The 16251-nt window shown below is 48.9% G+C and overlaps 2 protein-coding genes across 4 annotated transcripts in view; one reads left to right on the top strand and one right to left on the bottom strand.

Moving 5' to 3' along the window:
* The window catches only part of CEP250 (centrosomal protein 250), a 48673-nt gene extending 48366 nt beyond the window's left edge, over positions 1 to 307 (bottom strand). For 2 of the 3 annotated variants that reach the window (XM_082644168.1, XM_082644165.1), the window contains exon 1: positions 184 to 272. The gene's annotated coding sequence lies outside the window, so the exon portion shown is untranslated. Of the gene's footprint in view, positions 1 to 183 lie in introns of all 3 variants that reach the window. The other variant, XM_082644167.1, reaches the window with a different exon arrangement.
* Positions 308 to 11112: 10805 nt separating this feature from the next.
* On the top strand, positions 11113 to 14833 carry GDF5 (growth differentiation factor 5; the record flags this gene model as incomplete). Its single annotated transcript, XM_082644732.1, has 2 exons — positions 11113 to 11737; positions 13959 to 14833. 2 exons carry the CDS (start codon positions 11113 to 11115, stop codon positions 14831 to 14833), a joined length of 1500 nt encoding a protein of 499 aa, XP_082500858.1.
* Positions 14834 to 16251: the final 1418 nt, after the last annotated feature.

Consider the following 16251-nt stretch of genomic DNA (forward strand, 5'->3'; position numbering starts at 1 on the left):
GGCGGCAGCAGCACGCGGACACATCCGCCTAGGACAGGTCCCAGCCCCTCTCTGGGCCTCGGGCTCCTCCCGGGGAACTGGAGGCCGCTGCCCGAACGGAATTCCCTAAGGCGCTCTAAGAGGGCCGGCCTCTGGGCCTCAGACCGTTAACCCGGGCACCTCCCGCCTGCCTTGAGGCCCCACCTCACCACGCTCGGCTCCCGCAGATTCTTCGGATGCTCCTCAGCGCCGCAGCACCTGAAGCAGCAGTTAAGGCCCGGCCGGGGGCGGGGGCCCACCAAGGGGCTGGGGCGCAGGCCCCGCCCCTCAAACTCCCGCCCTTTCGGAGGGCCCCGCCCCTCCGTGCAGCGCGCCTAAGGACGGACTGCGCCACCTAGGGGCCTCCGCCATGTTGAGTACTGGCAGCCGACTTAAAAGTGTGGCCCAGAAGAAAAAAGGGGATAATATTAAGAGATATTAAGATTCCCTCGCCAGAAATGTGGACAGCCAGGCTTGCTGGATTCGAGCAAGGGAAGTTTTAGTAACAGAAAAAACTGCCCTCAATCATACCCCTTTTGGCTTCGGGATTACACATTGCGCATGTGTATGGTCACCTGGTTCTAGGTGCGCCTGCGCACTGTTCCACCCACAAACCCGAGTACAATTAACAAGGGCGCTTCGTCGGGATACAACTTCATCTTCAGACCCCCGAAGCCCCAAAAGGCTTCAGGCAACACAACACTTACAGCATAGTTACTCAGTGTCATTTGAACACACATGGCTTTGAACAGGGTGTTTTCTTTGACTAAATGTCCTGCATCCGTCCGGAGAACTGCAGTTTGTCCAATTTAATGCGTACACCTGATTTTCTCTAGGGGACTCTAGAGGCGTTTTTTCCATAGCGTTTTGTGCGTAAATTATTAATGCACTTTCATTCACCTCTCTTCTCCACTCAGTGGGTCTAAAGTTTTAGTTGGGATTAAAAACAATACAAAACTGAGGAACTTCTTAAAGTGCAGTCTCTCGGATTCCCACACTAGAGAGTCAGTAAACCAGGCGTGGAGCCCGGGACTCTGAATTCAACCAAATACCTTGGGTGATTCCCGATGCGTTGGGAACATATTTTGAGAAGCACTGTGTAAGATTGTATATCTGTAGCACCCAGCACAAGGCTTAGTACAAAATAGGAGCTAAGTAAGCGCTGAGTGAATAGATGGATGTATGAATGGATAGCAGGAGTGAAACAGGCAATTCACAGCCAAAGGGAACCTGAAAAGAGAACACTTTGATAAGAGTATCTTTGTATTTTTCTCCTATAAGAACAAAACAAGTTCTTAATAGTTACCTTGAGAAAAAGAGAAAGTAAGTGGGGGGGGGGGGTAGGACAGTGATTCTTAAAGGCAAACTATGCTGAGAGGGAAGAAGAAACATCCCAGACATTGGACAGACGAAAGGATGCAAAGACTCAGTTGTGTGGGAGTCCACCCCAGGGAAATATTCTCCCAACAGGTTGTGTGCAAGAACGTACACTACAGTATTTGGAATGTTACACCAACTTCAGGGCATTTGCAACCTCAGGGAGATGGCATACTTTGCCATCTCCTAAACCAGTTTACCCCAAACTCTTGGATTAGCTGACAACTTCCCCTCCTTCAGATCTCAACTTAAATGGTACTTCCTCAGCTAGGTCTTCCCTGATCATGTTATGTAAAGTAATACCCTATCATTTTCTATTGCAGTACTCTTTTCATAGTACTTTTTACTTACTTATTTTGGTTTACCTATTATCTTTCTCCCCCTTGAAAATTTAAGCTTCATGAGAATAGGAGGCTATGTCTGACTTATTCTTAGCATTTAACACAGAGCCTGACACAGGGTAGGTGCTAAATAAGCATCCATGAAATGAATGAATGGAGTCAGCCTCAGTGTTACAAAGGTTAATGACATAAAATCCATCAACAAACTACATAATACACTTTAAGACCATGAAGAATAAACAAAGAGGATTAAAATAAACAGTGATCTTTGATTTTTGTAAAAGGGAATTTGTTCATTCATTCCCTTATTCAGGGAAAGACTTGATCCAGCCACAATTAGAGTCTGGCCATTTTCAAACCTGTCTGATGAACTAGAGTGGGGAGAAGGCCTCAAAGGAGGCTGGATTGGAGGGAGAGACAACGAATCAGTTGAAAGAAAACCAACCGTGGTCCCCTCCAAGTGAACTGGAGCTCTTTCTTTATGCCCTAAATTCCATCTCTGGGAACATGCTTTTTATCTCAACCCTTTTCCAGGACTGTAAAGTCGATCCTGCACCCCAGGCTTGCTCATTATTTATAGATATTCCCCCTGCCCCATACCAAGAGGCTGCCTGGACTGACTGACTTTCTTTCTTTTTAAACTTACATATGTGGAATTTCAAAGTGATGGACTAAAAACCCATATATCTATATCTATATACTTTTTTCTAGTAGCCTAAAATCTGTTTTAACGTTCTTAAATCCTATTGCTATGGTGTCAAGAGAATGGAGGATAGAAAATTTGTGTGGAGATATTTCTGGCTGTGAGTCCCCACCCTTCTCAGGGAAGATGTAACTGCTTCAGCCAAGTGATTGGAAGAGGGGCGTTCCAGGAGGGTATGAGGTACCACATCCCAACCCCACTGCAGTTGGGGAGCATAATGACCGGATCTACCTGCTGCCCAGGAAATCTATCAACAAGAGACAAGCCTGCTAACTGATTTGGTGGCAGACCCAGGAGAGTGCTGCTGTGTTGGGGTTGTCCTGCTCTCCCAGAATTTGTCAGGGAATGTTTTCTGTAGGCTGGATGGGGACTAAGTAAAAGAAGGAGAGCTGCATAGGCCTATCCTGGGTCCTGTTCGGTAGGGCCTCCTAGAGGGGTAAAGGGACTCCAGAAGTGAGAAGACAAATGACCATTGGCAATAGAGATGCCTTTGCTAAGAGGAGTGCAGGAGAGGGCTCCAGCAGGGAATCCCTGAAGAGCCCATAAAAGCCCTCCATGATGCTTTGTTGATGGACAGAAACAGCTATAAACATCTGCCAAACCCAGAAAGCACAAAGCCAGCTACGACACGAATTCAAAGACTTTTCCCGCCCCTTGCTCCATCTTCCTCTCCATGTCAACACTCTGAGTGACTAAGGTGAGCTGAGGATGACAGGGGAAAAACTGAGGGAAAAAAAATAACCCTCAATCATTCCCCTCTTTCTCACTGCAAGCTAACTGCCAGAAGCAGAGCTCGAGGCACCAAAAGAATATGGCATCTCGTAATAGATTGTGAACCACTCGCTGCTTTCCATCAGAGTCCATTTATTTATCATTAAACAAATATTGATTAAGAACCTACTATGTGTCAAATCCTGTGCCAGACACTGGGAGAGACCCAAAGAACAATAACACATGGACCCTGCCTAGAGCCTCCGTCCACAGACTTAAGTAGAGACAGGTGAGTAATGTATATTTCACATATTTACAGGGTGGTAAATTCTATAAAGAGGGAGTGGCTGGCTTCATAGAGGTGGTGACAATATAACCTAATTATGAAGGATTAAGCTGCTGAGCAGACAAAGGCAGGAAGGGCATTCCAAGCAGTGTTCATGGAACAGTGACGTGCAAAGGCATGGATGTTTGGGGAATGCCAGGGATTTCCTCTGGGCACTCCTCTGGCTGATTCTGCCACTTGGTTGTATCGTATGAGTCTCCTTGGGTTTATAATTAGATAATAATACAATCCCCTCCATCAGCTGGCTATTCCCCCTGTGGCGCTGACCCTGTCTCAGTGGGCAGGTCTCTTTCCAGTCCTTGCCCCTTCCCACTGACCAGGTCAAGCTCTAAATACCCACTCACCCAGGCTTGACATTTCTTTGAAGTGGGTGCCATTTGCTCACCACTGTTCAGGGCTTGGGCAGTAAAAAGATGTATAGGGACAGCTCCCATAGGACTGGGTCCTCTCTTTCCTCAAAAAAATGAGCCCTTAGACTTCCCGAGTGGTTCAGTGGTTAAGACTCCGGGCTTCCACTACAGGGGGCACAGGTTTGATCCCTGGTGGGGGAACTGAGATCCTGCATGCCATGAGGTGTGGCCAAAAAAAAAAAAAAAGTTAAGAAAAAGATGAGCCCTTAATTACATTCTAACCTGAGACTCTATCTGCTGCCTCAGGTGACACAGAAACTAAACTCTAAGAATCTGGACAGGAACCAGGTGGAGGAACATGGCAGGAAGAACGTCGGGCTTGGAGGCAGACACACTCACCTGAGTTTGAACTCCTGGATCTGCCTTGTGTTTTGAGCAACCCGCCTCCCCTCTCTGAGCCTCAAATTCCTCCGCTGCAAATGGGGATAATAATACTTACCTATTAGAGTTTTTACCTGTAAAGTGGGAGATAAAGTAGATGAATGGAGGGAGGAGTGGAAGGAGTCCAGCAAGAATCTGAGGTTTCTGAGCTCAAGAATGACAATAAGGTTTCCAGGTCCCTAACTATTAACAGTGATTACGTCTAGGCGGAGAGATTGGGGAGCGGCTTCTTTTAATTTAACACCTTTTGGTATTGTTTCAATTTTATTTTTTTTACAATGAAAATTAAGTTTGTAATTTAAATATATTCAGTATAGACATCGTACTTCAATAAAAAGGTTTTTTTCAATGCTTATATTGCATAGAAAGTCATCCAGGAGACTGATAGAAGTGGTTGTTTCTGAGAAGGTCTGGAAAACTGGGGGTCTGGAGTGGGAGGGGGACTTCCCGTGTATTCCCTTGTACTGTCTGAACTTTTTTTCATCATGAATTTGTATTACTTTTCTTTCTAATATACATTACTTTAAAAATTTTTTAAAAACATTTTTTAAATATTAAGAAGTTTTAAAATAAAAATACTTTAAGAATAAAAGTGAAAATGTGTGGTTGCTTTGTTTGTGCACCACACCTGCAACAGGCAAAAACACACATACACCCACATGCAGTTTCCAGATTATAGTATCTGCAGGGAGTGGGATGGACAGACCTCGCTGGAGCGCCCATAGGCTCTGACAAGGTGCAGTTCCCGAGGAGCTCAGCCGGGGGAACCATTGAGAGCTTGGTGGAGAAGATCGCAGAGGAGTGGCAGCTCCTGGGAAGTTTAAAACAACACAAACCGGAACGATGAGGGGGTGGGGGAGAGGATTAGGTGGCTCTGCTCCTGCTGGGGCTCTCTGGGCTCCCTGGATGGGGATGGCCCATGTCCTGCGGATTATAAAAAGCACAGATGGAGGTTCAGGGGCTGCAGGCCCTCCTCCCAGGCAATCCCTTTCATATAAGGTGATGTCAGGAAAGATCAATCCTTCCTTGCTGTGGGGAAGAGCCCTGGATTCAGAGTCATGAGTTTGGGTTGAGTCCTACCGTGATCATTTCTGGTTGCGTGGCCTTGTGTCAATCACTTAACTCCTCTGAGACTCAATTTCCTCATTTGTGAACAAGGACAATACTAACAATTGACTTTTTTTTTTTTTAAACCATAATCTATGGAGTACCTACTATATGATAGTTACTGAAAGAAAGCTGCTTTACATATGTAAATACATTTAGTTCTTATAAGCAGTCTGTGAAGCAGATATTTTCATTCTAATTTTACAGGTAAAGAAACAGGTTCAGAGAAGTGATTTTTTTAAAGATAATAATAGATAACATTTATGTAGAGCTTACTTTGCATAAGACACTGTTCTAAGAACTTACAACAAAAATTTGTAACAACCTTGAGGCAGGTATATTATTATTAGCCTCACTTTGTATATGAGGAAACCGAGGCACAGAAAGTTTAAATAATTGGCCTGAGATTACACAGCTGGTAAATTAGGGAGCCAGGACTTAAAGGCAGGTAGTCCAGCTCTTAATCATTATGTTAGACAAATCTCCTGCTTAAAACTCTGCACTAAAATTCCCACTGCACTAAACATAAAATCCAACTTCCTTTCTCTGGTTTCCAAGGTCATTCTCAATGTGGTCCTGGCATGATCTGACCTCATCTATCACCTCCCCCATGCTCACTCTGTTTCAGTCGCACCAGCTTCTCCCGGTTTCTCAGATATGCCAAGCACATTCATGCCACAGGGCCTTTGCATTTGCTGTTCCCTCCACCAGGAACGATCTTCTCCCAAGCCTTTGTACAGCTCATTTCCTCACTACATCTAGATCTCTGCTCAAACATCACCCCCTCAAAGAGACATTCCTATCTAAAATAGACATCCCTTTGACCCTGCTTAATTTTTCTTCACAGCACTTAGAATTCTCTGAAATTATACATTTGTTTGCTTGTTTGTCCGTCTTTTTCACCAGAATGTGAGCACAGACTTGGTAGTCCACTGTTAGATACAGTGCTTAAGCCCAGGATGTAACACATGGTAGACACCCAGTGTATAGTTGATGGATAATTAAGTACATAAATGAATGAATACCCAAGGTCACCCAATTGGTTAGTGGCAGAGCCAGGACACAAACCAAGTTGTTTGATCCTGGAACCCATACTCTTAGCCAGCTCTAACCCATGCTGAACTGACTCCGAGAATTAGGAGATTCAGATAGCATAAAGAATGTGAAGCCACTTTGAAAATTGCTAAGTGCTTGAAAAATGCTGCTGCTGCTGCTGCTGATGATGATGATTCAGTTAACTGCTCATCTGTGAAATGGGTATAAAAAATACTCTGGCCTGCCGACTTTAAGAGAATGTTTTGTGGAGTGCCTGTGAGATGGATAGGGAAACATGTAAAAAAGTTAAATGCTCTACACGGTAGAAAGGACTGTAAAGGTTGTTTCCATGCCAGTGGCTTCCCAAGACTCCCATCTTCTACCTCGAGTTTGACATTAATATTGCTGACAGGAGAGGGGGAGGTAGGGGGACATGGTGGGGGTGGGCGAGGGACTCTCCGTCCCAGTAATTAAACATGTTGGGACTGAAGTGTTGCCAGCGTCAGCATCTGGTTGCAATTACCAGAGGGGACCGAAGTGATTAGTCACCTTTATAGTGAGAGCCAGGCCAGTCCCCTGGGCTCCTCCCTGGAGAGGGCCTTCTAAGCAAGCCCAGAGTCCCCTTCCCCGACTCCCACCCCATTTCTGGAGTTCCCTGGTCCTCAAATAATAGCCCTGCTCAGAGACTCCTCCATGTTCCCAAAGTCCCAGCCTATTGGATGAGACCTTGACTAAAAGCCAAGAATACCATAATTGCCCCCTACCACCCTTTCACTTTTCGTGTTTCTAGAAGCTAGGTTAAGATTCTTTGGTATAAAATGTGTCAGAGCGGGAATTAGGCTTAAAAAGTAATTTAACCTTTCTGAACTTCAGTTTCTTCGTCTGCAAAATCAGGATACTGAGAGTACCTTCATCACAGGGTTCTTGTGAAGATAAATAAGATAAAAATGCAGTGCGATACAAAGGCCAGAGTCTAGTTTACTCCAGTATATGCTCAATAAGTAGCAGCTATTATTATTTTCTGGGTACCAGGCTACTCACTTATTTTTTTTTTATGAATTTGTTTATTTTATTTATTTATTTTTGGCTGCACTGGGTCTTCGTTGCTGTGTGCGGGCTTTCTCTAGTTGCGGCGAGAGGGGGCTAATCTTCGCTGCGGTGCACGGGCTTCTCATTGCGGTGGCTTCTCTTGTTGCAGAGCACGGGCTCTAGGTGCTCAGGCTTCAGTAGCTGTAGAATGCGGGCTCAGTAGTTGCAGCATGCAGGCTCAGTAGTTGTGGCGCACGGGCTTAGTTGCTCTGTGGCACGTGGGATCTTCCCGGACCAGGACTCGAACCCGTGTCGCCTGCATTGGCAGGCGGATTCTTAACCACTGTGCCATCAGGGAAGCCCAGGCTAATCACTTTTTATAATTTATTTAATTGAATCCCCACAAACACCCTGTGAGGTAGGTACTGTCATGATTCCTGTTCAGAGTTTCAAAGAGGTTTAGAGGCTTCCAAAAATAATATAATATACTAAACCATATAGCAGAATTAGAATTCAAAACCAGGCCTGTTTGTCTCCAAGAGCCCTTACTCTTTATAAAACCATGTTCAAGGGCATCTTGATTGTTTGATTTATTTTTGTTCATTTGTTTGTTTGTTTATTTTGGCCACGCGGCTTGTGGGATTTTAGTTCCCCTGACCAGGGATTGAACCCGGGCCCCTGGCAGTGAGAGTGTGGAGTCCTAACCACTGGACCGCCAGAGAATTCCCGATGTTTTTGATTTATTCATCCCTTCATTTATTCACTCACTCAGGCTTACAAAGTACCTAATTCGTGGCAAGACGAGAGTCCCTCCCTTTCAGGAACTCAGAGTCCAGCAGGGAAGGCACGACATGTCTGCAAGTAACTATACCTTAAAGTAGAAAATGATGGCTTTTGTATATAAGGGCCGGTTAGAGATTCATTCATCCATACGACACACTGAGAACCTGCTATGTGCTGGGCCCTGTGCCCAGCCCTGGGAATAATTGAAAGATAAATATGGTGCCGTCTAGTCATAATCTCATGGGGGAGACAGGTATGTAAATAAATTATTACTGCTATAAGGAATTACGTTATGATTTTTTAAATATGAAAAAAGTACACAGAGTAGAAGCAATGAACTGTGTCGGAGACAGGGGGGCAGAGGCAGAACTGGATAATCTTGGAGCTGCCAAAATGGAAAGGGGCACAGAAAATGTGTGATGGCAAATCAGGGATGTGTATTTTCTGGTGAATGAGGGAAGGCTTCATGGAGGAGAGCGCACATGAGTTGGCACTTTTCAATGGGCAGCTTTTAGAGAGAGGGAGGGTTGGAACCGAGAGATCCGGGAGGCCTAGAAGCCAGTTATAAGGGAATTATATTAGGACAGGCCGTGAGGAGGACTGAGATAGTGAGGCGGTGGGGATGGAGAGGATGAAGGAACCCCAGAGATGACTGCTTAAGTGGACAAGTCAAAAGGGAAGCCAAGTATTGTGAATCTGGGCAACCGGAGGGATAGTAAGGAATTCAATTCTTCCTTAAAGCTCCCCCTGAACAGTGTCTGGTGGTGTATTGATCCTTTGAGATGGGGAGGTGGAGCTCTCCTGGGGTTTCTGACCTAGAAGCACCAGATGAAGCTTGAAATGGCCAAGTTATGCAGCTGTGCCCTGAAGATCAGCAAGGATCTGGACGTATCACCATGAAAAGGCTGGTCGAGCACCTGGACAACCGGGCTGTGAGTTTCATCTTCTTTCATTCATCAAATGCTTACTGAGCTTCTACTCTGTGCCAGGTTGTGCTGGGAAACCAATCTGGTGACCTTAGAGTAGGAACAGATCTCTATCGGGCAGGCTCAAAGAAGCTTGGATTAAGAAGGAAGCTTACCTGACTGCTTCTACTGCTGCTATACCTCTCACAGTGTGACAAGTGTTGTAGCAGAACGTTCAAGAAGGGGTAATTGGCTCTGTCTGGGGATCTGGGAAGGCTTCCTGGAGGAGGTGAAACTTTTTTTTTTTGGCTGCTTTGGGTCTTCGTTGCTGCATGTGGGCTTTCTCAAGTTGTGGCGAACGGGGCTACCCTTCGTTGCGGTGCGCGGGCTTCTCCTTTTGGTGGCTTCTCCTGTTGCGGAGCACGCGCTCTAGGCGCGTGGGCTTCACTAGTTGTGGCTCGCGGGCTCTAGAGCGCAGGCTCAGTAGCTGTGGCGCACGGGCTTAGTTACTCCGCGGCATGTGGGATCTTCCCGGACCAGGGCTCTAACCCCTGCCCCCTGGATTGGCAGGCGGATTGTTAACCAGGGAAGGAGGAGGTAAATTTTCAGCTGAAGCTCTCAGGATGAGGAGGACTTCCTCCCGTTTTGGGAGTGAAAGGAGGGTATTCCAGGTAAAGGAACAGTTTTCCCCCCTGAGTCCAGCTGGAATTGAGACTCCTTCCAGAACTACCGAAAAAGCACCGTGTGGGAAATCATTTTTCCAGCCTCCTGCAGGGGCCGCTGCTGCCCCAGGCTGGGGCCGCCACCTCTGGACTCAGCCAGTCCCTCCCAACAAAACTGAGTTTGTCTTTGCTGGGGTGGCAGTGAGGTACACTCTGGACCTGCCTCCATCTAAGGAGTGGGCTCAGGGCGGCAGCGCCCCCAAAGCCTGAAGTAACAATCTGAGCTCAGTCAACGGCATTTGGGGGGAGGGGTGTAGTGGGTACTGATATTTTTCTGTCTCTGGGTCACCACAAGTTTAATAAAATAACAGAAACTGTGGGTAAATGCTGCCATCTGTACTGCCCACCCCCCAACAACAAATCAGGTCCCAGACTAGACGCAAAGGTTGCTTTAAAAACACCCCAAGGACTTAACTGAAAACCCACACTCCTCATGCTTCTGGGGCTTAAGATCCTTGAGTTCATTCCTCAGCATCTCTCCTCAGGAAGGTGGGGTGGGCTGCCCCGTGACGTGGAGGTAAAGACCCGTGAGTCTGCTCCGTGGGACTGAGAGGCACCCCCCCCGAAGCCTAGAAGCCCCCCTCGGGGCTGTGTGCCAAGAGCCCCCATGAGCCATGGCCTCTGAGGGCAGCGGTGATTTTTTTCACATAAATATATCGCACTTAAATGAGTTTAGACAGCATGACATCAGAGAGTAATTAAATTGGTTTGGGTTGGAATTCCGTTTCCAATTCCTGAGTTCAGGTTTGTAAAAGATTTTTCTGAGCACCTGCAGGCATGTGTATGTGTGTGTGTGTGTGTGTGTAAGTATTTTCACTGGAAAGGATTCAAAACTTAAAAAAAAAAAAAAAAAAAAGAACTGGAGCACACAGGCAGCATTACGCCATTCTTCCTTCTTGGAAAAATCCCTCAGCCTTATACAAGCCTCCTTCAAGCCCTCAGTCAGTTGTGCAGGAGAAAGGGGGCGGTCGGCTTTCTCCTTTCAAGAACGAGTTATTTTCAGCTGCTGACTAGAGACGGTGCACGTCTGGATACGAGAGCATTTCCACTATGGGACTGGATACAGACACACACCCGGCAGACCTCAAGAGCCTCAGACTGAGGAGAAAGCCTTTCCTTCTGCTGCTACTGCTGCTGCCGCTGCTTTCGAGGGTCCACTCTTTTCATGGTTTTTCCTGCCAAACCAGAGGCACCGCCACTGCTGCCACTGTTCTCTTTGGTGTCATTCAGCGGCTGGCCAGAGGATGAGACTCCCCAAAGTCCTCACTTTCTTGCTTTGGCACCTGGCTTGGCTGGACCTGGAATTCATCTGCACTGTGTTGGGTGCCCCTGACTTGGGCCAGAGACCCCAGGGGGCCAGGCCAGGATTGGCCAAAGCAGAAGCCAAGGAGAGGCCCCTTCTGGCCCAGAACATCTTCAGGCCGGGGGGTCACAGCTATGGTGGGGGGGCCACCAATGCCAGGGCAAAGGGGGGCACCGGGCAGACAGGAGCCCTGACACAGCCCAAGAAGGATGAACCCAAAAAGCTGCCCCCCAGATCGGGTGGCCCTGAACCCAAGCCAGGACACCCTCCCCAGACAAGGCAGGCTGCAACGCGGACTGTGACCCCAAAAGGACAGCTTCCTGGGGGTAAGCCACCACCAAAGGCAGGATCTGTCCCCAGCCCCTTCCTGCTGAAGAAGGCCAGGGAGCCTGGGTCCCCTCGAGAGCCCAAGGAGCCATTCCGCCCGCCCCCCATCACGCCCCACGAATACATGCTCTCGCTGTACAGGACGCTGTCCGAGGCTGACAGAAAGGGAAGCAACAGCAGCGTGAAGTTGGAGGCCGGCCTGGCCAACACCATCACCAGCTTTATTGACAAAGGGCAAGGTGAGGGGGCGGGGGGGCAGGGGCACGGCTCAGAGGGAGGGGCATCTGCATGCATGGAGGGGGCTCTCAGAGCCCCGCCACTGCACTGGTGGGAGACGGTGTGTGCATCCGGCCTGGGTGGTATCTGGGACTTACCTCATACGCTCCAGGTCCAAGGCTGCTGGCGTGTCAGAGCTGGAGGGCACCTGGGGATCATCAAGTGCCATTCCTGCAAGGTGCAGAGGGGGTTACTGAAGCCTGGGAAGGGGATAAGACCTGCCTGTTGGTGGCAGAGTTGGGGACCAGCCTCTAAGACTCTTGATTACCAGGCCATGCTCTGTGCTTATGTGAATTGGCCAGACTTTCCAGGCTGCAGGGGGTTGTAGGTTTTCTCAGATGGCAGAGAGAGAAATTAATCTCAGATACCCGTGGTTCTCCCACTTTGCCTTCGGGCTGTGGGGGGCAGAGGGGACAGGATAGGTGACGACAGTAAATGAGGCATACTGGAGTTCTGGAACAACCTCTAGATATACGAGGTGGGGCAAGGTGGACAACAGACCTAGGGTCTAACTCACCGTGTGACCTTGGGAAAGCCCCTTCTCCCTTTGGGGTCTCAGTTTCCCCATCAGTACAACCCTATGGAGGTTGGACTGGGTGATTTCTGAAAGCCCTTCAAATATGAAAACTTTTTGTCCTGTCCTAAACACACATCATTTTTATCATGAACCCAGGAGACGATCTGCTCCCCTCACTTCTCCCTCTGCCCACCCCACCCCACTGTCTTGGCTTTTCCTCTCAACTTGCTGTGTGATCTCAGCAAGTCATTTCCCCTCTTAGGGCCTCAGTTTCTCCCTAAGTGTGAAGAGGGAGGTGGACCTGATTGCTAGAGTTGCTGGCAGCTCATACGTTCTGGTTCTGGGAGTCTTGGGACTTTGGCTGGCAGGGTGGGGGAAGGGTCAGAGAGAGGAAGAGCCTCCTCATTAGAGCTGGCCAGTGGGGGAATGACAGAGGGCGGGGGAGGCACAGAGGCAGCAGATCTGGCTGAGGTTGGGGGAGGTGGCCTGGCCGCCTGCCCAGCCAGAGCAAGCTGTGACCCCTTGGGGAATCATAAAATAAGTCCCTGTGCCCCCAGCTCTGAGGGAGCTTGGAGGGGGGAGATGGGGAGTTTAAAGGCCTAATTAGTCACCTTCTAGAGCAATATTATGAATGTTTCCCAGTGGCAAATTGGTATTTAGGAAGGAGGGCATGCTGATTCGGACATACTACTGAGCTTCTTATACACACACACAGCCTCATATTTATACGTACATGCTGAATCACACACACACGTACACACGTGCACACACACCTTACATATATACAAGGAATCTTCTTACATATATGTAGACACATATACATACATACCCTTCAAATATTCACACAAGCCCAATCATACATGCATATAACATGTCACTCACATAGGCATTACTTTTCATACTCACATGTGAACTGAACCATACATACACACACACACCAACTGTCATTCACACACACACACACACACACACACACATTCACGTACCCAGCAGCATAAGAAACATACACAACAAAATCATTAGACTGGGAAGCCAGGAAAATTGGCTTATAGACCAGCTTTTTTGTTAACTTGCTGTGTGACTTTAGGCAAGTCACTCCCCCTCTCTGTCCCTCATCCGTAAAACAAGAACACTAAGATCTTCTTTAAGGCACGGTATAGTAGAAGCAGCTCAGGATCGGGTGTAAAAAGTTCTAGGCTGGACTTCCAGCTCTGCTTTTTCCCAGATGGGTGGCCATGAGCAAGTTACTAACTTCGCTGAGCCTCAGGTTCCTCCCCTGGAAAAACAGGGGTCATTATAATGCCCATTCCACTTATCTTACCAAAGAGAAATCATATTGGATAACAGATGGGAGAGGGACAGGTAGAAGGCAGTTCTAAGGCTGATGGACCTCTGCTATGCATCTCATTGACACAAACACCCAGAATCACTCAAATCAACTACAGCCACATCTACAGATCAACAACCCTACTTGGTTGACTGTGTAGGAAGCTCCCTTATTTTGAAAAAGGATCCCAGTGATTTGGGTCTTGCCCTCTGTCAGAGTGGGGAAGAGGTTAAAGAACGTTCTCTCGAGGGGAGAAGAGCTGTGGTCCTCCCCTGAGGCCTTGAGGTGACCAGCTCCCTTGGTGAGGTTGCCGGGAATGACTTATGGGTGTTCTCTCTAGATGACCGAGGTCCTGCGGTCAGGAAGCAGAGGTACGTGTTTGACATTAGCGCCCTGGAGAAGGATGGGCTACTAGGGGCTGAGCTGCGGATCTTGCGGAAGAAGCCCTCGGACACAGCTAAGCCAGTGGCCCCCGGCAGTGGGCGAGCTGCCCAGCTGAAGCTGTCCAGCTGCCCCAGCGGCCGACAGCCGGCAGCCTTGCTGGATGTGCGTTCCATGCCAGGCCTGGATGGATCTGGCTGGGAGGTGTTCGACATCTGGAAGCTCTTCCGAAACTTTAAGAACTCGGCCCAGCTGTGCCTGGAGCTGGAGGCCTGGGAACGGGGCCGGGCCGTGGACCTCCGTGGCCTGGGCTTTGACCGGGCTGCCCGGCAGGTCCATGAGAAGGCCCTGTTCCTGGTGTTTGGCCGCACCAAGAAACGGGACCTGTTCTTTAATGAGATTAAGGCCCGCTCTGGCCAAGATGATAAGACCGTCTACGAGTACCTGTTCAGCCAGCGGCGAAAGCGGCGGGCCCCACTAGCCACGCGTCAGGGCAAGCGGCCCAGCAAGAACCCCAAGGCCCGCTGCAGTCGGAAGGCGCTGCATGTCAACTTCAAGGACATGGGCTGGGACGACTGGATTATCGCGCCCCTGGAGTACGAGGCCTTCCACTGCGAGGGGCTATGCGAGTTCCCCCTGCGCTCCCACTTGGAGCCCACGAACCATGCAGTCATCCAGACCCTGATGAACTCCATGGACCCTGAGTCCACGCCACCCACCTGCTGTGTGCCCACGCGGCTGAGTCCCATCAGCATCCTCTTCATTGACTCCGCCAACAACGTGGTCTATAAGCAGTACGAGGACATGGTCGTGGAGTCTTGTGGCTGCAGGTAGCAGCACTGGCCTCTGTCTTCCTGGGTGATACATCCCAGGATGCTGGCCACAAGAGCCCCTCCATGCACTCTTGGAATCACAGAGGGGTCGGGAAGCTACAGCCAGAGCATCTACACAGCCTGCGTGAAAGGGGATTTCAACAGCCTTGCTCACTCTCAGAGTGGGAATTGGGCTGAAGGTCTCTTTCTATCCACAAGTCCCCCTGTCTGAGGATTTCTGCCCTTCTGCTGCTCTGACTGGCAGGGACAGGCCCAGGGAGACAGACTCTGAATGGGACTGAGACCCAGGAGGCCTTGTTTTCCAATGAGACTCAGCCCACCACCTCTCCTTACCTGGACCTTCTTGACCTCTGGACTCTCCAGGGAGGGCTCTCCTTGGGAGAGGCACAGGTGCCACCTCCTCCTTGAATTACCATTGTGCTTGGTGACTTTCTGCCCCTGGGGCAGATGGATGCTGATTGGGCAGGGGTGGGAAAGATGGGGAGGGGTTTGGGCAGGGGTGAGGAGTGTGAGGCTCTTAGACTGTTAGATTAAAATGTACATTGATGAGATAAAAAACAAAACCATGCCTAAAACTGTGGCAGATTTCTTATTTACCCCAGGGGACCCAGTGACCCTTCAAAGAATGACTGTCCCAGAGAGGGGAGGCGGGCTGCCTAAAGCAGAATGGGACAGAGAGCACAGGCTGAGCAGGGCCAGTGCTACCTCTAACCCCATTCCTGGTTTTCTTCCAGAGCTCCATCTATTCCACTGAGGCATAGCAACAGAGTTAAGTTTACTTTTTGACATTCCTTAGTCAAGTTTGTTGTCTCCAAAATGGATCCCTTAAATCGGAGGGAAATTGGGGATTTCATTTCCTCTAAAGTCATCCCCACTTCATTCACCAGTGTCTGCTCTGTCCCCTCTCATCCCCATGTCATACTCACAGAATCATCTGGTCACCATTTAAAGGGCCCTCCACCTGTCACTGGGGAACGTGGGCTGCCACGATCTCCTCTTCCCCTATTGGGGCATCTCTTTTCTGTCACTGACCACTGTTCCTCACATGATCTTACCTGTGATCTTATCTTACCTGCTACCCTCCAGTTCGGCACACATTCCACCCCTTCACCCCAGCTCTAGAAACAACTGGAGCTCCTCCCCTTTATATCATACCATATATAAATACACAATTATACATTAGTAACCTCCCCACTGACCTACTGACCTTAAACGGACCAATGCCAGACACATTCCTGCTTGGGCCTTGGCCCAGATTAAATGCCCACTTCCCTTTTCCACTAGAACCTATGGGAAAGAGCGAGACATGAACTCTTGGGAGGGGAATACAGCCTTCTGGTAGGGAAATTTGGGCACCTGAGTCCTTGTTCCAAGGGCTCAGGACCAGGTTCTGCCTGGCTGAAGAAAAGGAGGACCGAA

This window comes from Mesoplodon mirus (assembly GCF_964341445.2).
Source record: "Mesoplodon mirus genome assembly, chromosome: 15".
NCBI lineage: Eukaryota > Metazoa > Chordata > Mammalia > Artiodactyla > Ziphiidae > Mesoplodon > Mesoplodon mirus.